The sequence below is a fragment of the Eptatretus burgeri genome, chromosome 13, assembly GCF_056783735.1.
Source record: "Eptatretus burgeri isolate ZD-2024b chromosome 13, Ebu_testis_v1, whole genome shotgun sequence".
Classification (NCBI taxonomy): domain Eukaryota; kingdom Metazoa; phylum Chordata; class Myxini; order Myxiniformes; family Myxinidae; genus Eptatretus; species Eptatretus burgeri.
Window position 1 is genome coordinate 1,901,312 of NC_140973.1, and position 23,772 is coordinate 1,925,083.

Sequence of the window (23,772 nt, forward strand, 5' to 3'; positions counted from 1 at the left end):
ACAGATGGCCCATCTGAACTCGTTAGAATTAACCTCTAGAACCCTCTAGAATTACACTTTAGAACCCTCCAGAATTAAACATGGCGGATTAGGAGGGTTCTTCATTTTTGACGGACGGATGTAAGGAAGGACATACCTAAATAATGGAGCACCTTCACCGCTTAAAAATGGGGGAATATTGTCACCGGCTCCACCTGTCTATGTGTATGAATGTCTGTCCATCCGTCGCACTATCTCCTCCTAAACAGTCATGCAGAAATTCACCAAACCTGGCAGTTATGATCACCAAATGGCATGAAGGTGTAAGAGCAGTGTCATGTTTGGCCCTGCCCCCTGAGGCTGGGGTGGGGTCAAAAGGTCAAATACCAAAAAATGCAATTACGGGTCCATGTTAATCATTTTTTTTAATGAAACCATATATAATATATATATATATATATATATATATATATATATATATATATATATATATATATATATATATATATATATATATATATATATATATATATATATATATATATATATATATATATATATATATATATATATATATATATATATATATATGTATATATATATATATATATATATATATATATATATATATATATATATATACATATATATATATATATATATATATATATATATATATATATATATATATATATATATATACAATCAACAATGGGGGACGCATTGAATATGTAATGATTGTTTTGATTTGTTCCCCGGTTCATGCTGCAGGTGGTGGGGACTGAGGGTCACAGGGGTTAAAACAGCAGATTTTTTTAAACTCAAAATTTGATGTTGGGTCATTTCTGGTAAAACTTTTTTGCAATCGTTAAACTTTACTCAAGGTAAGAAGCATGGGGATTTGCGATGGTACGCCATCAATTTCACTCAAGTTTATGATCTCTCTCTCTCTCTCTCTCTCTCTCTCTCTCTCTCTCTCTCTCTCTCTCTCTCTCTCTCTCTCTCTCTCTCTCTCTCTCTCTCTCTCTCTCTCTCTCTCTCTCTCTCTCTCTCTCTCTCTCTCTCTCTCTCTCTCTCTCTCTCTCTCTCTCTCTCTCTCTCTCTCTCTCTCTCTCTCTCTCTCTCTCTCTCTCTCTCTCTCTCTCTCTCTCTCTCTCTCTCTCTCTCTCTCTCTCTCTCTCTCTCTCTCTCTCTCTCTCTCTCTCTCTCTCTCTCTCTCTCTCTCTCTCTCTCTCTCTCTCTCTCTCTCTCTCTCTCTCTCTCTCTCTCTCTCTCTCTCTCTCTCTCTCTCTCTCTCTCTCTCTCTCTCTCTCTCTCTCTCTCTCTCTCTCTCTCTCTCTCTCTCTCTCTCTCTCTCTCTCTCTCTCTCTCTCTCTCTCTCTCTCTCTCTCTCTCTCTCTCTCTCTCTCTCTCTCTCTCTCTCTCTCTCTCTCTCTCTCTCTCTCTCTCTCTCTCTCTCTCTCTCTCTCTCTCTCTCTCTCTCTCTCTCTCTCTCTCTCTCTCTCTCTCTCTCTCTCTCTCTCTCTCTCTCTCTCTCTCTCTCTCTCTCTCTCTCTCTCTCTCTCTCTCTCTCTCTCTCTCTCTCTCTCTCTCTCTCTCTCTCTCTCTCTCTCTCTCTCTCTCTCTCTCTCTCTCTCTCTCTCTCTCTTATTTAGTGCGTCCGTACATTGGAGCATACATTGCTTTACCGCACCTTCCGTGGATTCCTGCTGATGTTCTGAAGGTTCAGGGCGAATAGGTAGTCTCTCGCACCGACGTAAAGCTTTGCACGCTCCAAGTCCAGCAGGAAAGGATGGAAGTTGGCCGTGCTGAATTGTGATCCGAAGTGATGCACACCGTCTAAACGCTGCACCTCTGTGAAGAACCAACACAGGCAGGGATCGCAGACGATTCAAAAATAAGGGTCTTTGACATTTACTTACATATTTACAGGCTCTGCTTGGCTCTTACATTTTTGCTGAAATGCATTGTTCATAAATCCTGGATTAAAAAAAAAAAAAATCAGTGTCCAGGGTAAAGCTGAAGATGTGAAGGTCACACAAGTAAATCATCTTGGATTTTTTTTCCAGCATCACTGGCGTGGAGGTCTCCCTGTTTGGTGATCTGAAGTGAATATGTCCCTGAATATATGCTGTTACTCCATGTTGAAATCCCATGTGAAATGCAGTTATGCTGACTGACTGTGAGGTTGTTAATCAAAAGGCTAACAATAACATATGTTATCATATTTTTTCTGACAGTTTATATGGCTCATGGAAGAGGAGAGAGACAGACACAGACACAGACATATATATATATATATACTGAGACTTCAAACTGAATTGTTAACCTTGAGAAAAGTAACTTCCCAGAAACCTCTGCTGCTGAGGGCATCATCTAATCTCTCCAGAGAATTTTCTCTCTTTTCTCGAGATGTTTTGTGGACAAATTAACATTCCCGATAGGATACCAATTTGAAATGTATTTTTGAGAAATGTAAACCCCTCATTGCTATCCCCCCCCCCCAAAAAAAAAAAATTAACCAATTTATTTTTCTGCTGAAGTTGAAAATTCCTTTTGCTTCCGACCTTGGAGTTTCCAGTGTTTAGAGATTCCCACGAGTTGAGTTGAGTGCTCAGAAGTAGGGAAACAATTCAGGTGAAATTCCCAAGTCCCGTGATGGTTAGTTTTGGTTATTCCCATGATAGTTGTCATACCATTACGAACTATCAGTTGACAAACCAATCTTTCGAACTGTCCACTGATGCCGACCAACACGAGCTTTGACAAAATCTGGTATTCTTCTTAATGAAAACCTCGAACCGGACTTCGTGCTGTTTCATGTATATTGTCTGCTCTGCATATTAACTTCTGAAGTCATATCAAAGACAAAGTATTACGTGCTGATTCCTTGTTTGATGCTCTGCATTTAACGAAAAGAGCAGGAAACTCTCCCCCTCCTCTCATGGGATGCCAACATGGCATCTAATGTGGGCAGGAGATTTCTTCCTCACCATTGTTTGGTGCTTACTCTCTCAAGCCTTCATGAAATTTCCTTTGTGCTTATTTTTGTGATTTCACCTCTTGTTGTTTATGGCCTCCTCTTACACAGAACTGTTTGTAATCGGTTTTATTACCTCCACCACCGAAGGTGAAGGAAGTTATGTTTTCATCCCGTCTGTTTGTTTGTTTGTTTGTCTGTGTGCAGGATGTCCCAAAAAGTTGTGGACGGATTCAGATGAAACTTGATTGACACATTAGGTGTGACGAGGAAGAATCGATTAAATTCTGGTGAAGATGTGAATCTGGATCTGGAAACGAGAATTATTTAATTTTTAAAGTCATTCTTCACCATTGACAGATCGGGCCAAAAACGATATCGAACCGTATAGCATGATATTTCAAACATGTGTTGGGCCCGATATGTTCTCGTGGATCAGGCATTACGTGGTGGAGGTGTGCGCTCTACTGAGTGCCCTTCCAGTTATTCTCCTGGTTTTGTCTGTTTAAAAAAAACATACAGATGTATATGTTATACTTTTGTAAGAAAAGGACATAAAAGTCAAGTCTCTGTCTCTCTCTGTCTCGGTCTCTGTGTGAAACATGGCATTTTAATGTTTGTTATATTTCTTGGGAATAAGGAAGAAGCTGATGTTTGAAAATGCTGCCTTGAAAAAAAGAGTTGTAAACTATTTTCAAAGATGTCTTGGTTTACTATTCCAAATTGGATTCACTTCCATCTGCTCACAGCTTGACTCACTTAAAGGCCAGAAACCACGTCGATACAAATGTGCTTTTACTAAACACGCCAAAATGTTGGTAAATGTAATATCACTTGATTTACTGACAATATTGTGAGATGCACCGCAACATCCACGGACACAAAGTAACTATCACGATACTTTTTCACACGAGGATAGAGGAATTGGGTCAATAGAACAGTGAGTCGATCAGAAGGAAGCGTGTGACGTGAACTCCAGGTAGAATGTCTGCAACAGTTAGTGAGCAGCATTGACTCGGCCTTTGAGCTGGCAATAAGAGGAGAGTATTTATTGGCTGGAAATATGAATGCTCGTTCATGGAAAATATTCTGATACAGTACGTGCCGTGCAAGCCCCAGGATAACGTCCTTTCCGCCGACGTGGACGCAACATTCATTTTCCCAAAAGTATTTGCAGGTAACACCCGATTTTAAATACCATAAGGCTCAATGAAACGAGGCATCTGCAATCGTTAACTTGATTAAAATTAAAACTAATAAATCCCACAATCTTGTGGAATCACCTGCAGGAGGCAAATCAGTCAAAGCCTTTCACGAACCGACTGGCCAGGACTGACATTCAAATGGAGATGACTTGGACAGGAATTTCTCTTTTGTTCAGGGTGCCGGCAATAACTTGTCTACTCTTCGCAAACGACGATGTGGGACTTCTGACGTCCACAAGCTAATGCGAGCAGATGTGACACCCAGCTTAATGTGCATTTGAGTGATGGAACACTTTACGATGCAACTCTTTATTGTATACAGAATTGAGGCTCATGTAGGAGTTATAACATAACAGAGTAGTAAATAGTACAGAACAACAGTGAAAATGAGGGGATGGGGGTGCATCAAAAGCAGGGCAGAGGGATGAAATAGAGGGAGATTTGAGGGAAGAAAAGACATGGGGAAGAACGAGAGCAAGGGTAGGTGGAGAACAGGAGAACACTGGGGATGAGTACAGCTGAAGCGGGTAAGGAAACACGACGGAACACACAAGGAAATCAGACACAGGTGGATGCCATTCAGCTCATCCTGCCTGTGCCACATCAACGCCAAAGGAACTTATCAACACATATCAAAATAAGAAAACACAAAATGAGTATTTTTTAAATATTAAAAGTTTGTTGTGTTTTTTTTTTGTAGTTTTTGTATTTTGTTCCCCCTCAGGGTAGGGGGCATGAGCTTGGGTAAAAACACACACAACATCAAGCACACACCACCCCTTGACGAGACCCCCCACCAACAGCACTCCGCACACACGCAAACAATCACCCATCAATGTTCAAACTACCTAAAAGTCCTGCCAACATCCCTATACCCCTCTATCTCCATAACTTCCAGGGACCTATCCAATTCTGATTTAAACTTAACAACTTTTCCTGCTGTCACAACCTTTCCAGGGATACCATTACATACATTAACTACTCTCTGAGTGAAAGTCCCCTACCTCACTACCGTCGTAACTCTCCACTTATTTACTCTCAATCTATAGCCCCTGGTTCTGTCACTGTCTACTCTGTTGAATAATTCATCTGCACTTATTTTATCTGTACCTTTCATTATCTTAAGCATCTCTATCATATCTCCTCGTAACCACCTCCTTTATAGTGTATGAAGCCCTGTCTCCTTCAGCCGCTCCTCATAGCTGAGTCTGGTAGCCCGGAATCTGAGTCTAGCTCGGCCCGGAATCAATCTGGTAACCCTACACTGAACCTGCTCGATGGCATCTATGTCCTTCCCACGTTGTAGTGACCAAAACTGTTCACAATATTCCATATGTGGCCCTCACCAAATTCCTATACAATGTTAACACCACCACTTTTGATTTATAATTGATCCCCCTCCGAATACAACCTAAAACCCTCTTTACTTTGCCTATAGCTGCCTGACATTGTGCTGCCTGCTTACATCCAGTATCCGTTACCACCCCAGATCCTTCTGTGTGACACGCTCCAAAATTACCCCTTACATCCTGCAATCTCTATTTTCATTGTTCTTTCCCATCCCCAACACCTTACACTTCCTCAGGTTAAATTCCATCGGCCAATCTTTTGCCCAATCTATACAAGTATCAATACTTTCCTGAATCTGATCACCACCCCCTCTGCTATCCACCTTACCTCCAAGCTTTGTGTCATCTGCAAATTTGGAAAGCTTACTCTTTACCACATTATCCAAATCGTTGATGTAAATAATGAATAATAATGGTCCAAGTACTGATCCCTGAGGTACCCCGCTACTTGTATCCTCCCAGCAAGACATCCTCCCACTCACAGCCACTCTTTGCTTCCTATCACTAAGCCAGTTTGCAATCCAATTAGCTACCTGACCAGCCACTCCACAAGCCCTCACTTTGGCTCACAACCTCCGATGTGGTACCTTATCAAATACCTTCTCAAAGTCGAGATATACTATGTTCACTGCTTTTCCCTCATCCACTCAATCATACACTGCTTCATAGAACTCTAAAAGATTTGTTAAACAGGAACTACCTTTGGTAAACCCACGCTGACTACCTTTAAATGTTTTTTTATTTGTTACTTACGAAATCTAAAGATTTTGTAAGTATATTGATGACTTCCGTTTCTGTTTGTTTGTGTGTTTGTTTGTAGGCGCGATAACTCGAGAACGGAAGAAGCTACCAATGTCAAATTACACCAGGTGATTCAGGAGGGAGATGACTCGCGCTGATTAGATTTTGGTCAAAATCGGTCAAAGGTCAAGGTCACAGTGAGGTCAAATATTCGATTTTTGATGGTTTGGTACAGATAACTCGAAAACGGAAGAAGCTACCAATGTCAAATTACACCACGTGATTCAGGAGGCTGATGGCAAGTGCTGATTAGATTTTGGTCAAAATCAGTCAAAGGTGAAGGTCACAGTGAGGTCAAACATCCAAAAAATGATAACTCGAGAACGGAAGAAGCTTCCAATGTCAAATTACACCACGTGATTCAGGAGGGTGGTGGATAGCGCTGATTAGATTTTGGTCAAAATTGGTCTAAGATCAAGGTCACAGTGAGGTCAAACATCCAAAACATTCGATTTTTGCTGGTTTGGTACAGAATCATCGTAGAAACTTCTGGTTTGTGTCGCTACCTTCTCAAGAGACAGCTTTTATTAGACAAGGTCAGAGGTCAAGTTGACGATTTCGTAAGTACCAGTCTATGACTGCTTGTTTGTTTGTTTGTAGGCACGATAACTCGAGAACGGAAGAAGCTACCAATGTCAAATTACACCTCATGATTCAGAAGGGTGATGGCAAGTGCTAATTAGATTTTGGCCGAAATCGGTCAAAGGTCAAGGTCACAGTGAGGTCAAATATTCGATTTTTGATGGTTTGGTACAGATAACTCGAGAACTGAAGAAGCTACCAATGTCAGATTACACCACGTGATTCAGGAGGCTGATGGCTAGTGCTGATTAGAATTTGGTCAAAATCAGTCAAAGGTCAAGGTCACAGTGAGGTCAAACATCCAAAAAATGATAACTCGAGAACGGAAGAAGCTACCAATGTCAAAATACACCACGTGATTCAGGAGGGTGGTGGCTAGCGCTGATTAGATTTTGGTCAAAATCGGTCAAAGGTCAAGGTCACAGTGAGGTCAAACATCCAAAACATTCGATTTTTGATGGTTTGGTACAGAATCATCGTAGAAACTTCTGGTTTGTGTCGCTACCTTCTCAAGAGACAGCTTTTATTAGACAAGATCAGAGGTCAAGTTGATTATTTCGTAAGTACCAGTCTATGACTGCTTGTTTAAATGGTTCCTCATCCGGTCCTTAACTAATGTCTCCAACACCTTCCCCACAACTGAAGTCAAACTAACAGGTCGATAGTTTCCCACTTCTTCTCTGGATCCTTTCTGAAATAATGATGTTACATTTGCTACTCTCCAATCCTCCGGTACCTGTCCTGACTCCAGGAAACTATTGATAATATTCATTAACATCTCGCTTACCTGCTCAGCACCTCCATCAATACTCTCGGGTCCATATTATCTGGACCAGGTGCCTGATCTACTCTTCGATTACCGAGCTGTTCCTTTACTTCCTCCACTCCAACCTGGATCTTCTGTAAAAGCCCTTCCTCACCTCCTTGATAGATACTCTCAGCTATTAGCAATTCTCCTAACTGTTCTTGTGTAAAAGTTGGAGAAAAGTACCTGTTTAATAAGCCTGCCATCTCACCTTCCTCACTAACCACTCTCCCGGTGCTATACCTCAATGGGCCCACACTGGTTCTAACCTGTTCTTTTCCCCTGATATATTTAAAGAAAGCCTTGCTATTATGTTTAATATTCTTAGCCATACCCTTCTCATACTCTACAGCCTGGTGTTGGCACAGTGGTTAGGGCAGTGCCTTGGGATCCAAGAGGTCCTGAGTTCAAGCCCCGTTGAGCCACTGAATTAATACACCAGGGGGTTGACTCAGCCTGTCATCCTTCCAAGGTCAGCGAAATGAGTACCAGTATACTGGGCCGGTGTATACCCCAGTTAAAATAGGTGTACCATATCCCTGTGTCGTAAGAGGCGACCAGGGTTGCGTCAGGAAGGGCATCCAGCGTAAAACATGTGCCAAATCACTATGCGGATCATAATGGATGATCCGCTGTGGCGACCCCTAACGGGAGCAGCTGAAAGAAGAAGAAGAAGATGTCCTTCTCATACTCTCTTTTGGCTTGTCAAGTTATTTTCTTCACTTGCCTCTATTTACTCTGATAGTGATATAAATCTAACTCCAGTCCTGTTATTTTATACCTAATAAATACCTTCTGTTTCTCCTTAATAGCGTTCCTTATCTCACTGCTCAACCATCCTAGTCTCTTTCTACTTCTAGTATTACACCTCATTGGAATGTACTTACTCTGCACTCTACACATTTGGTCCTTGAAGGTTTCCCATTTCTCTGATGCTGATTGTCCTGTTGTTAGAGTCTTCCAATCTACATCACCCAACTCTCTCCTCAAATACTCAAGGTTTGCCTTCCTGAAATATAATAGCCTTACCCTACTATCCTGAACTCGAACTTTCAACAGAGTCTTTGCACAAACAATGTTATAGTCACTTGCTCTTAAATGCTCCTCGACCTCCACCTCCTCCACCATATTGGGATCATTAGTTAAAAGGAGGTCTAACACTGCACTCCCCCTCGTGGGCTTATCTTCAAATTGGGTTAAAAAGCAATCTTGGAATAAAACTAGGAAATCCTCATCCCCTCTTCCCTTTCCCTGTCCCTGGACCCAGTCTATCCCTGGCAAGTTAAAATCCCCCATAATAAATACTCTTCCCTCACCACCTGCCCATTTGAATTCTTCATGTACTCCTCCTTCCTCCTCTTCCTTCCCACCCAGAGCCCAATAAAAGCATCCTACCAGTATCTTTCTGTTTTTACAATCTCTAATCTCGACTCACACAGAATCCTCAACATTTATTCCTTCCTTAATGTCACCCCTTTCTCTTGATGCAATACTGTCCTTAACCCAGATTGCTACTCCTCCTCTTATTCTCTCCTTCCTATCACACCGATACACCTTGTAGCTTTCTAATCCTGTCCTCCAGTTACTCTCCTCCTTAAACCATGTCTCACTCACTGCAACTATATCATACTCATCACTATCTACTTCGACTTCAAGATCTTCCATCTTATTAGTTAAACTCCTGACATTGGTATGGAGTATATTTAACTTTTCCCTTCCTGAAATTCTATTTTCCTGCCTGGCCTTACTCATCCCAATTACTTCATCCGTTCCTTCCTTTATAGCTTCCCCAAACTCCGCTGACCTAAAAAAAACCCCTGAATTCCTTCCTCATTTCTCACTGAGAACGTTGCTGTTGTGAAGTTGTGAAACCCACATAAACCGGGGTGATTATATTTTATAACAGTTTATAGTCATATGTACATGACTCCATGACGACATGTAGTTGTAAGTAGTTGTGCAGGATTTACGTGACGTGGTCGGAGTGCGTCATACGTCACCGTACCCACTGTGAGTGCCCGTATTTAATGTTGTTAACACATCAATTTGATTGAGAATTGAAGATTTTATTGTGACGTTGACCTTTCTCATGAGAAAATAGTTTTGCACACCAAATTTGTGGTGAACGAACATGCGCAGTCCATGCTTCATCCATGGGCTCCATCGATGTTTTTGTATTGTACACGACAAGGGATCCACCTGTTTAAGGTGTTAATGTAGGAAAGGTATGAGCAGTTATAGTCATGGTATTCTGACCGAAGGTTTTTATAAACTTTTTCAAGCGATCCTTCACCATTGAGAGACGGGGCCAAAAACGATATATACCGCAGCATGATATTACAAAAAGTTGTGGATGGATTGTGATAAAACTTGGTGGATGCGTTGTTGAGGCGACAACAACAAGCCGATTCGATTTTGAGGTCCGGATGCAGATCCGGCCTATCGATGGGAAACAAAATGTAAACTGCTCAACATGGCGGAGGTATGCGCTCTACCGAGTGCAGGCCAAGTTGATGATGCAATTTAATTATTTATTAGCAAAAGAAACCCAATTCTGGTCTAATGTACAATTTGTTCGGAGGGATAGGGAGGGAGGGGGATAAATTGTCCCGGTCTTTCATTCTCAAGTTTGGATATTTGGTGTTAAAATGTCGTCAGGATTCATCAGAGTAGATCTTAAACAGTTGTGGCACTTCTTTTCATGACCCGGATGTTGGTAACTCAAATGTATACATTACCAGGACACCACGGAGTTCCGGGAATTTGCCATGGGAGCTTGGGAATTCCTTGGACAACACAGCTGTCTGGCCAGCACCCAAAGATCAGACACGAGTGTAGATTCCATTCGTGTTTATCACTTCTGTGCACAACTGTTTGGCTTCATTGCATACAAATACTTATTAGTGGAATTAAATAATTAACGATTACTGTCATTTTTATCACGACGTATACGGATAAGTTGGTGTCATTTTGGGTTGTTGAAGGGATGTGGAGTCAAACTGTATTTTATTGGTATCAATTTGGCATCCGTCCCAAGTTTCTGTAAAAGCCTAAAGAGCCAACTGTAAAGTGTATCCTGGCATCACATGGTGACCACACAAAGGAAATGGGGGGGGGGGGGGGAGAGGAAGGCAGGTTTACCCTCTCCCTCAAAGTCATTAATGAGAAATCTGGGTATTTACTTGTTGTTGTTGTTGTTTCGTATGTAGCCTGTGGCTGCTGGTTGCATCATTTTCTGGAAGTGCAACTTTGCCGCTGATGCAGTGCCCCTGTTACCAGTAACCTGGTACTCATTTTGCCAACCTTGGAAGGATGACAGGCTGAGTCAACCTACCTGGTGTCAATTCAAAAGTGCGACAGGGGCTTAAACTCAAGACCCGAAGATTTTCAGCCAAACAGCTTTACCGTTAAACCAACACCAGGCTTTGGGTATTTCCTGACGATCTGATAAACACAGGGTAATTTTTCTGAGACTAGTTTGGTTTTCAGAAGCTAAGATCCCATAATCAATTCTCCTAGCTTCAGCTGGATTTGAACCTACAATGTCTACAGACACTACCATGGATGTGCATGAGAAGTTTTACTTAAAGGTTTGTCATATCTTTACCATGTTACACTTTCTGTCATGAGATAGGATTGGTTTACCTTGGTACGAGAGCTTGATCCGTGGAATAGACAACTTATCACTCCAGCAAGTTGCAAGTGGAGGGGCCAGCAGTAGAATCAAAGGCCACAGGCAGCTGCAAAGTGTGACTGGAGATGATCGGTCTGATCTCCGGTAGCACGAGATGAATCCCATGGGGTCAACAAAGCTGTCTGCAGTAAAAAAAAAAAAAAGGGCAGGAGTGCGTTAGGCTTGCTATTCTGGTTGGTAAATGTTCACACCGTGATGCCAAGGGCATACAAATGCCAGGTGGGAGATGGTGCTCACACTTAGAAAACTCAAAGGGAGAAGTTGGTACAAATAAATGGGACATCAGAGTGGGACACGATTGGGACAAATTCGGACGTGAGAGTAGCAGAACATGCCAAAAGTTAAAAACCATGGTTGGAGTAGATGCACGTGAGTAATCCAAATTGACGAGTTCTGGTTGTCGTGATTAAAACACTCAGATAAATGATCTCAACCTCAAGCATCAACTTGGTGGCCTCATTCACCATTATAATGAAGAAGTCTGTATTAGCAGTAGATACAAGGTATGTGAGTAGATTTGAGACCACAACGCAGCAAGTCCTTGAGAATAAATGACTAAATCACATATAACAACAACATAATGTGTGTATGTATATATATATATATATATATATATATATATATATTGTTGCGAATTCGCGCCCGCCGGCGTGCGGACGGCCACGTAACTCGAATCGCGGCACGTCGCCCACCGGACAGACAATTCTGTCGTGACCCGCTCGGACCAACGCTGGGAGCTAGTCACTGGTGGGCCTTTCGACCTCACCACAATCGTGCCAATTGGCCATCCGCGTAGGATAGGGTTGTTCGCCAAGCTCGACCTACCTAAGTACCCACGCGGATGGTAAACCGGGCGATCGTACCTCGCCGCAGGTCGACTTCGGACGCGAGCCACTTAGGCGGCCCGTTCCGTACTATCGGGATAACCGAGTGGTGTTATCGTCGACCTGGACGGTTCAGATTAATTACCGGGATGTTGCACCCACTACGAACCCCTTACGTGATGCAAGATGGAGATTCAAATGGAGAAAAGACGAAGCGAAACGGGCACAGTTCAACAAGCAAGCATTTTATTACGCGACACACGGAAAGCACGTATATACAGCCATACACAAAAAGCAAAGGCAAGAAGAAAACAGTTGACACCGACCTAACGCGTACACACGGCAACACTTACACAGTTTTACTTCACAGACGGCGCCAACACACATTTACACAAAAGCAAAAGAAGGAAGCCACCCTCACAGACAAGGAGGCAGACAGGCCCGTAGGCCAAATGTGCGCGGGACCGATAGGAGCGGCCATGTCCGCGAGACCGGGGAGGTCTTACCCGCATCCTCGTGACGCGTTGGCGGGCAAGCCGCAAAATGTCCGCGCTGCTGTGCCCCGACTCCGTGCCCCTGGCATGCTCGTTGGCACCACGTTTGGGGTGGGGGAGGAACAGGGCCCCCTTTGCACTATCTCTGCGCGGGGGAAGGGGAAATTGTTGATACCCTGGGGGAGGGGAGTGGCTGGCTGGCTTGGGTCCCACGACGAGATGAGTGATCCCCCACACCACAACCTCGTCGCCGACCGCCGTCCTCCTTGCCTCGGACCCGAGCTTCCTTGCCCAGACCCGCCGCCTGCAGCTCCACCGCGTGCACTCCACCTCTTCCGGCTCAACTCTCAACGACGCTCTCCAACGCTCAACGCTCCAACTCACGCTTAGCTCCACCAGTTCCACACTCTCCTTGCGAGTCGCCTTCCGCTCGCACCTTTATAGCTCTCAGGAGGCACCGATATGCAAATTCCCGGAGCAGAACGCGATTGGAGGCGGGGCCACACCGCCCCCCCCCGGTCAGCCATTGGTCGGACAAAAATGGGCGTGAACCTCCCCTGATCCTAAAATTTGCATAGACAGACATGGACGGAATTCACCGACGCGATTGGAGGCGGGGCCAAGCTGCCTCACGCTTGCCCATTGGACGGAGGAGAAGTGGGCGTGAAGCATTCCTGATCCGCGAATCGACGCGTTCGGCCTCCACTGCCGAACGGCTCCGGGAACACGACGTTTGGTGTTGACTGGTGGTGTTTGGGAATGGCCGTAGAAGCGATGATGTGGGATGAAGTTGTGAAGGTAAAGGCGAAGGTGGTGGTGTTTGCGAATGGTTGTAGAAGCGATGATGTAGTAGCGTAGGTGGTGGAGGTGGCGTCGTTGTAGTGTGGTTGGCGCTGTGGTGGGGATGGCATGGTTGTTGAGATGCTGTTTGTTTGAAATAAAACATAGAACAGAAAAATGGCTAACTCAAAGCGTCGCAGCCCGGATGGATCACATAAATTCCCTCTATACAACGGGTTTGGGCTAACTACACATATACCTATGGAGATATCTCACCTGAGGGCCCTTTATGGTGTATTGCGAATTTCCACAGCCGTAACAATATATTAGAGGATGAGTACTTTTGTCAGTGTTTGTGGTTAATGCGCAACATGGTGCATGCCACTCGTGATATTAAAACATGGGTTGTTTAATAATAATGGACCAGATGGCAAAACCACTGACTCATCATGTTGCATGTTGAAATATATCAGCAGGTATGAGTCTCGTCATGAACACAGCGACTTCCGAGGGAATTCCAGGAATTGAAGGAGGTGAACATTCGCATCACATTGATACAAATGGTCACTATTTACTTACAATACCAAGGCTTCTGCAACGAGCGATGAAACAAGATTGGAGATACATACCGGATGACCCCAAAAGATGGAACCCACCTTTTGTATTTTTTTTCCATCTTCCTAATGACAACCTGTTTTATCAGGTGATTGAAGAGTGAACCACAAGACAGACTACAGAAGTTGGCGACAATTTTTCCCTTTTAAAATTCGGTGGGCATAGACCCGAAGTAATCTCCCGAAGGCCGGCGTCAAGAGCTTGGTATTTTAACGTGAATCAGTGAGAAGACTTCGAATCCATGATGTGAAACTGTTTGTGTATAACTCAGATTAAACACAAACTGACTCCAGCCCATGTGCAGAAAAGCCGAACTTCCTTGACAATGTCTGGTTTTTCTGATGACACCCATTTCCTTCTTTATAGACATGTCAACTCCAAGAATTGCATGTTCTGGGGATTGAAACCCCTCCAGCCTCCCCCAATCTAGTGCTCGAGTGACGTCTCCACCCAGAAAAATATGCACTACCTCTGTGACAATCAGGAAACATGGAATCTTTGGGCCTTTCTGACTTGAGGATGACACAGGTAAGGCATTAACTGTCGATACGAAACATTACATCCAAGTTCTTGGGAGGTCTTGGAAGGTCCTATTCAGTCGCAGGGGGGTGATGAGAGAGGGACAATGGTTTCAATATGATGTAACCATTCCCCACACTTCAAATGATCCAATGAACTGGCTTAACACGCACTTTGGTAACGGTCATCAGTCGAAGACTTGCTGTTGAATGGGCCTCATACCGTACTTGCCAGATTTATATCTTCGTAGCTATCTGAATCACAACATCTGCAGCGGAATGCGTCACAGTGATCAACCATTTTGCCCGTCAAATCCAAGTGTGCTTACAGCGTCACGGCAAACAGTTGGAGCACGTCATTCATGTATAGTTAAGCACAGTCGTTCTGAGGTCATCTGTGCAAAAGTTGTGCCGTTTGAGTGATAAATGATGATTTTATATTAAATACTATGGGTTCTGCTTTTTGGGGGATCACCATGCACAAATGGCGTCTTACATGTCCAAAGAGTAGTTCCTAATTTAATAAGTTAACCAACTGTGCCATTGCAATCGCTTTCCGTTAATTTCATAATCATAATCTCGGTATATTTTTATTATAAAGTAATAAACAACATTGTGGCTTGGTAGTTTTATGGTTAATTCCTTCTGGTGTTGCCATCATTGGCGTGCGAATTCCACCACCAGAGCAGCTCACTAGAAATGTCTGCACCGTGCGATGGGGTCGGACCCGTGCAGGATTAGTTCTTAGCCACAGAAAAGATCAAAACTTGTTGAGGAGCATTCCAAAAGTCTGTCAATTATGAAAGGGCATTACGACCACCAATGACTAATTATGGCGAGAAACTGAATAATTCATTAAAGGATGGCAGGATCTCTTACTTCAACTAGGCATCTCAATAATGAGTGGACTGCCGAGTGAAATCCCTGACAGGGTGAGACATTCTTATTTACCCCGTGTACGTGACGGTTAAACAATCGGGTCATGTCTGTCCGTCTGTATGTCCCGTCTACAAACGTCAGTTTATGATCGAGGAACAACTTCATTTCAATTGAATGTTATATTTTGAACACGAATCGGACGGGACACGAATTGGAAAATGAACCGGTAGTTTAGCAGTACTTTGACTTTGGATTTGACGCGATCGCACACGTGCAGAGAGGAGTGAGATTTAAAAAAAAATACTCTGTCTGCCTGTCTGGCGGTGAAACAAAATTGAAAATCATTCCAAAGAGGAAGCTTACTGTTTTTAGGGATGCCAAAAAGGACACAAACGGGTCTAAATAACTTACGTAACGTGTGGTGTAAAAGACGCTGCGTCAACGGCTGTAAACTTCCGGAACTGTTTTTTTTTTTCTCCGACTTTTAAAATCTTTATTATATTTCAATTGAATGAAACACTGTCGAACAAAAATCAGCTTCTTAGCACTTTCAAAACCCTTCTGCTTAACATGATTTGGGACAAAAAAATTACATTTTACATCATCATGACCGATCAAATGTGCCGCTCGAAGACCCCGCTAATGTCCTTGTTTCTCCAGACAGCATGGGGGTAATCTCTTTTATGAACTCTCCAGATTTTTTTTTGGTTTGTTTAAGTACCAGCAATGGGCGCAACACGCTGGAGCTTGAAGTCCTTTGCATCGGGACATGAAACCAGGTGACCCGTCTATATTCAATTCTGGGAACTTGAAGATCTTACAGCATCTCCCAAATAGAGTAGACCTTGTGCGCTGATGCTATGAGCAAAGTTTCTGTTTGGGTTAATTGTATAATGAGCACTACCTGCAGCAGGTGGGAATGCTGGGGTCTGGACATTGTTGAGAATGACATGAGGAAACAAATGCCCTCCTTCTCTGCCCAAACCTTTCCTTGTCTTGTATTTCCTTTAGTAATGTGACGCCATGAAAATGACAACCAGTATGACATCCAAGTTCACTTGATTCAAATAAAGCCACAGAAATACTCTACTGTTTACATACTGAGCTGCACTGATTTTTTTTTTTGTTGTGTTCTCTGCATCTACCTTTGTTTTGATTTATTTTCATCAAATAGTTTGCTTTTCTTGCTGGGATTCTTTAGTTTTTGCCAGCTTGGCAATGCGATTGGCTCAAAAGCAAGGTATGACTGATGGGAAGTCTAAAATCGTACAAGAACCGTAACTCTACCGGAGACTGATCACAGATAATGATGGTGATGTTTTGTGGCAGTCTCGTTTGAGGGATGAAATGAAAATGTGAGTCCTGCCTGGATTGAAAACCATGTTCCAAATCGCAGCCAGTTGTCGATTAATCTTTTCCAGAATGGAAAAGAAATAATTCACGGCACATTCTCTCAATGAAAGCTGGCTGTGGATTTGTCTAATTGAGCACTGACATCCAGGCTGCTTTCCAAAAAGGCAGACAGGTCGTTAATGTAAATTAAGAACAGGATGGGTCCAAACATGCTGCCCTAAGGCAACACCTGCTTCCAGGGGAGGTTTGAAGTCGAGAATACCTCCTCAATTATAAATATTGCTGTTCGCTCGTGTCATCACATTTGTATCTCGTTTTGTCTTGTTGATGACATTCAAAAGGAAGTGAGAAATAAAATATTTAAATTACATTTTTAGATCTCTTAAATAGCCCCTTAATACTATCACAGAGGAGACAGAGATTCCTCCGTAGCGATAGCAAGGACAACTCCGAAGAGATTTCCAAGACTACATCATCCCAGCATCGGTCTTGAATACATAGTTTTGGCCTTAAGTCTCACGAACAAGACAAAATCATCTTAAAATACAGAGCTTGCACTCAAATACCTACTGTGTGGCACGATGTAAGGTGATTTTGAGCAAATTCCTCACTTGTCTTCATGGGATGTTCACAATGTTTAGCAAAAAGAGGGATTCATAACAGTTCAAGAAATAGCAATGTTCTTTTTGTTGTTTTTTTAAAAACAGAAGTGTGTTTATACAAACTGGAAAGTCAGAACATATGTTTATATGGATGCAACGGTATGTCTGAACCTTTTAGAATTTAAAACTGTTATCGAGTCTGTTTGTTTGTTTGTTTGCTCCTGATACATTTCAAAACCTGTTGGCCAATTTCCCTGAATTTGTTGTCCAACATTTTCTTTTTACATGCAAAAGGTCAACATCACCACAAAGAAAAACTTTCAATTCTTCATGAAAATTATGTTAAAACATGAAACAACGGCGCTTTGGCTGATCAAGCGTGGTACGTCACGTGACCCTTTCTCGGCCAGGAGAGTGACGGAGCTTGGATCGTGCCTGCCTGCACATTTGAAGGTCGATGCTCTGTCGGGACTCAAACCTATTGCACTTACTGTATAGTATTTATTTTACATGTGGAGAAGGGGAATTTTAATACAATAAATCCACAGGACCACACTGAGTCTAACGAGTGGGTGCACAATTCTGTACGATCCAAAACAAGGAAATGAGGCCATTTGGCCCATTATTGCTGCATTGCACCCTGAGTTAATTTGGCTACTGGTGTAAAACGTCGATTTCTAGGTTCAGACGTATTTTTCTCTTTTCCTTAGTGTTTCTTCCCCTCACGGATTCTTCCTCAAAGTGTCCCTCCATCATATCCCTCGACCCTGTTGTGTGTTTCCTTCTCCACTGCATTTATCACTTCATCTTCGCTAACAATAATCTTGACACCTCACTAAAGTCGAAATAACCTGTTATTGATTCGGTGATCCAACATTTTCTATATAAATATGTATGTGTATATATATATGCAGTTATGTTTATGGGGTAGATGGAAGAATTTCAAAGAAAAGGTAGGATTGTATAGGGTGACACGGTTCATGGACATGCAGGAGACATCTCCTACATCTCGATGTAAATTCAGTAGGGAAACTGTGAGCTTAAGTGTCACTTGTCTCCTCATGGAAGGGGGGGGGGGTGGAGAGGAGGAGGAGATTGGGACCATACTCTGTGCAGAGTGTTGGTGCTGCTTAAGCAGTCTCCTTGGCTATTGGACACAATCCTGGATGGGTCACCACTCCGACACAGAATACCAGCAAGATGGTACTCATTTTGCCGACCTCGGAAGGATGATATGCAGAGTCAACCCCACCTGGTATTAATTCAACAGCCAAGTGGGATTTGAACTCAGGATCCTGGGATCCTAAGCCCACCACTCTAACCATTAAGCCAACACCAGGCATATAATTATGTGTCCAGATCAGGAATTGAACTGAGGGTCCCTGGCAAATTGCACCAGTGCTCTGCCTATATATATATATATATATATATATATATATATATATATATATATATATATATATATATATATATATATATATATATATATATATATATGAATATATATATATATATATATATATATTTATATATATATATATATATATATATATATATATATATATATATATATATATATATATATATATATATATATATATATATATATATATATATATATATATATATATATATATATATATATATATATATATATATATATATATATATATATATATATATATATATATATATATATATATATATATATATATATATATATATATATATATATATATATATATATATATATATATATATATATATATATATATATATATATATATATATATATATATATATATATATATATATATATATATATATATATATATATATATATATATATATATATATATATATATATATATATATATATATATATATATATATATATATATATATATATATATATATATATATATATATATATATATATATATATATATATATATATATATATATATATATATATATATATATATATATATATATATATATATATATATATTTATATATATATATATATATATATATATATATATATATATATATATATATATATATATATATATATATATATATATATATATATATATATATATATATATATATATATATATATATATATATATATATATATATATATATATATATATATATATATATATATATATATATATATATATATATATATATATATATATATATTTATATATATATATATATATATATATATATATATATATATATATATATATATATTTATATATATATATATATATATACATATATACATACATACATACATACATACAGTGGGGAGAACAAGTATTTAATACACTGCCGATTTTGCAGGTTTTCCCACTTACAAAGCACGTAGAGGTCTGTAATTTTTATCATAGGTTCACTTCAACTGTGAAAGACGGAATCTAAAACAAAAATCCTGAAAATCACATTGTATGATTTTTAAATAATTAATTTGCATTTTATTGCATGAAATAAGTATTTGATACATCAGAAAAACAGAACTTAATATTTGGTACAGAAACCTTTGTTTGCAATTACAGAGATCAGACGTTTCCTATAGTTCTTAACCAGGTTTTCACAGACTGCAGCAGGGATTTTGGCCCACTCCTCCATACAGATCTTCTCCAGATCCTTCAGGTTTCGGGGCTGTCGCTGGGCAACACAGACTTTCAGCTCCCTCCAAAGATTTTCTGTTGGGTTCAGGTCTGGAGACTGGCTCGGCCACTCCAGGACCTTGAGATGCTTCTTACGGAGCCACTCCTTAGTTGCCCTGGCTGTGTGTTTCGGGTCGTTGTCATGCTGGAAGACCCAGCCACGCCCCATCTTCAATGCTGTTGTTGAGGGAAGGAGGTTGTTGGCCAAGATCTCGCGATACAAGGCCCCATCCATCCTCCCCTCAATACGGTGCAGTCGTCCTGTCCCCTTTGCAGAAAAGCATCCTCAAAGAATGATGTTTCCACCTCCATGCTTCACGGTTTGGATGGTGTTCTTGGGGTTGTACTCATGCTTCTTCTTCTTCCAAACACGGCGAGTGGAGTTTAAACCAAAAAGCTCTATTTTGGTCTCATCAGACCACATGACCTTCTCCCATTCCTCCTCTGGATCATCCAGATGGTCATTGGCAAACTTCAGACGGGCCTGGACATGCGCTGGCTTGAGCAGAGGGACCTTGCGTGCGCTGCAGGATTTCAACCCATGACGGTGTAGTGTGTTACTTATGGTTTTCTTTGATACTGTGGTACCAGTTCTCTTCAGGTCATTGACCAGGTCCCGCCGTGTAGTTCTGGGCTGATCCCTCACCTTTCTCATGATCACTGAGACTCCATGAGGTGAGATCTTGCATGGAGCCCCAGACCGAGGGAGATTGACTGTTATCTTGAACTTCTTCCATTTTCTAATAATTGCGCCAATAGTTGTTGCCTTCTCACCAAGCTGCTTGCCTATTGTCCTGTAGCCCATCCCAGCCTTGTGCAAGTCTAGAATTTTGTCCCTGATGTCCTTAGACAGCTCTCTGGTCTTGCCCATTGTGGAGAGGTTGGAGTCTGATTGAGTGTGGACAGCTGTCTTTTATGCAGATAACGAGTTCAAACAGGTGCAGTTAATACAGGTAATGAGTGGAGAATGGAAGGGCTTTTTTAAGACAAAACTAACAGGTCTGTGAGAGCCGGAATTCTTACTGGTTGGAAGGTGATGAAATACTTATTTCATGGATTAAAATGCAAATTAATTATTTAAAAATCATACAATGTGATTTTCAGGATTTTTGTTTTAGATTCCGTCTTTCACAGTTCAAGTGTAGCTATGATAAAAATTACAGACCTCTACGTGCTTTGTAAGTGTGAAAACCTGCAAAATCGGCAGTGTATCAAATACTTGTTCTCCCCACTGTGTATATATGTATAAATAGATATATACCGATACATATATATATATATATATATATATATATATATATATATATATATATATATATATATATATATATATATATATATATATATGAAGCCCTGCTGATGTCCCTGTTTCTGCCACACTCTCCTCCTCCCCATTCCTTCCCTCACCTCCCCCGCCCCACAACCCCAGTGAATTTATGGTAGATTAATGGATGTATTGAATTGATGTTCTGCTGATAAGAGTGCTGGCATGATGGGCCAAATTCCGTTTTTTCTTGTGCAACCTACTTGATAGGTCTAACCTTAGTGGATGTAAGTGGAAAACACAATTGATGTCAGCCAGAGAGAACCATCAGGGTGAACTGTTTAACAAGTTGGGGACTTTAGTCGTGATGGCTCTACCCAATCATGAAGCCAAAACAACACGTGTTCCGGATTTCAATAAAACCACAACATTTGTCCCACAGGGTTTGTGCATTTGGTACCATTGGGAGGAGACTTGGCTTCCGGACCTGAGGATGGGATGGTTTGTTGGAGGCAGGGGTTCGCCTCACTTGGTGAGAAAAGAAAAGAAAACAACATCCGAATGACAGACCTGTAAAACAGGGGTTGAGTGAAGCACAATTGCTTGCAATGGGCTGGAAAAGATGGGAAAGGTAGAAGAAAGAAAAAAAAAATCTAAAAGGAAGCAATTATACGATTAGATGTGACAGATATTCAACAGCTATCACCACAGATTACCCAAAAATGGCAATGGTAATTTTGAATTGTAAATGTTTACATGAACATCAATCTTGTATCAACTTCGCTGAATATTCTCATCAAGGAAACAAAATAGTTGGGGAAAAAAAACCAATTCAAATGAAGCCTCAAAACTATCAATGTTTTCGCATTCTACATAAACATGGGTGAGGGCCATTGTCTTGACTAACATGTCAACCGAATAATTGAAGAGAATGAACTGAGGATGGTGGGGAGTTAATATATAAAGGAATAATCGAGAAAGGTGGTAAGTGGGAAGAGAGGTGGGGATGGTGGGGGTGCGAATCAGGAGCAGAAGGGAGTGAGCTTGAAAGAGCCCCTGGCACATTGGCACGTGCCGGGCGTGTGTGAAGGAAATCCCAAGGCTCCAGGGCTGGAGCAGAACTCTGCAACAGCTGTGGCCAGACCTCCTATGGCTAGTCCTCTGTTCAGGAGAGGCTGGCTGTTCCATTGACTCATTGCGCTGCTGGAGTTCAAGCTGCTGGGAGGGGCAGCAATCTTAAGTCTAACTCTGGAACCAGATGTGACCTGGGATGATAGCTCGGCTTCAGACATAACTGCATTCATAGTTCCCTGCCCTGAGGGCCAACATCCAGCTAAATTGCTCTGGGAAACCCTCTTTCTTGGTCAATTAGCTGAGCTTCCTCTTTGGCTTTGGTTTTGTAATAATGAGAGATTATCCCAAATGCTTCACATTCGAAGACGCATCTCCAGATGGGTTACTGTGACTGAGGCTCAAGGATGACTTAGAATGTTAACAGGAAGCAGCTGGGTAAAAAAAAAAAAAATGGTTTGGTTCTTGATGTAACTTCATCAAGGTTTTGTTTTGTTGTTGATCTTGATGTCGCCACATCAAGAACCAAACCTTTCCTCCCAGGCTGCTTCCCATCAATATCACATTTTTATTACACTGCTACTTCATTCACTATCGATGGATATCCATCAATAGTGAACATAGCAATAACACAATCAAAATAAGCCTGGAGTTGGCTCAGTGTTTAGGGTGGTAGCTTGGGATCCTAGGGTCCTGAGTTCAAGCCCCGTTGGGCCGCTGAATTAATACACCAGGAGGTTGACTCAGCCTGTCATCCTTCCGAGGTCGGCAAAATGAGCACCAGTGTACTTGTAAGGGGGACACTGCATCAGCGGCATTGCCGCATCCCAACCAATGATGCAACCAGCAGCCACAGGCTTCACACGGTAGACAGACACAATCAAAATGTGGTGTTTGTGCAGATAGTTGTCTTATTCATTGGAGGCAATTTTCTTCGGTCAAGGCAAGTCAAATACAGAAAATATGCACATGTGACAAAAATTATTTAGCAGTCAATGTTACAAGTTTGGCTGCAGATTTGTGAGAACAATTGGGTCAGGAGGATTGTGGGAGTGAAGAGGATGCATAGGAGGAGGATGGATGAACTGAGGAAGGAGATTGGTGTGCAGATGAGCTTGGCGGGGTTGGTTGGCGAAATGCCGACTGAGATGGGCTGGACACTTGGTGCGGATGTGGGCAGAGAGAATGGCAAAGAGAGCAGATAGGTTGAGGGAGCAAGGTAAGAGGAAAATAGGTAGACCACGGTTGAGATGGGAGGATTGTGTGAGGAGGGATATTCGTAAGGTATGGGTG

At 41.6% G+C, this 23,772-nt stretch overlaps 1 protein-coding gene across 7 annotated transcripts in view; it reads right to left on the bottom strand.

Moving 5' to 3' along the window:
- LOC147013670 (semaphorin-3A-like) overlaps nt 1-23,772 on the bottom strand; it is a 138,057-nt gene that overhangs the window by 79,654 nt on the left and 34,631 nt on the right. For 3 of the 7 annotated variants that reach the window (XM_085850788.1, XM_085850785.1, XM_085850792.1), the window contains exons 2-4: nt 21,869-21,978; nt 11,347-11,517; nt 1,673-1,833 (exon numbers count right to left, since the gene is read on the bottom strand). In XM_085850788.1, coding sequence (XP_085706914.1) covers nt 1,673-1,833; nt 11,347-11,517; nt 21,869-21,965 — 429 coding nt within the window. In that variant the 5' untranslated portion in view covers nt 21,966-21,978. Of the gene's footprint in view, nt 1-1,672; nt 1,834-11,346; nt 11,518-21,868; nt 22,022-23,772 lie in introns of all 7 variants that reach the window. The other 4 variants (XM_085850791.1, XM_085850789.1, XM_085850786.1 and 1 more) reach the window with 3 other exon arrangements.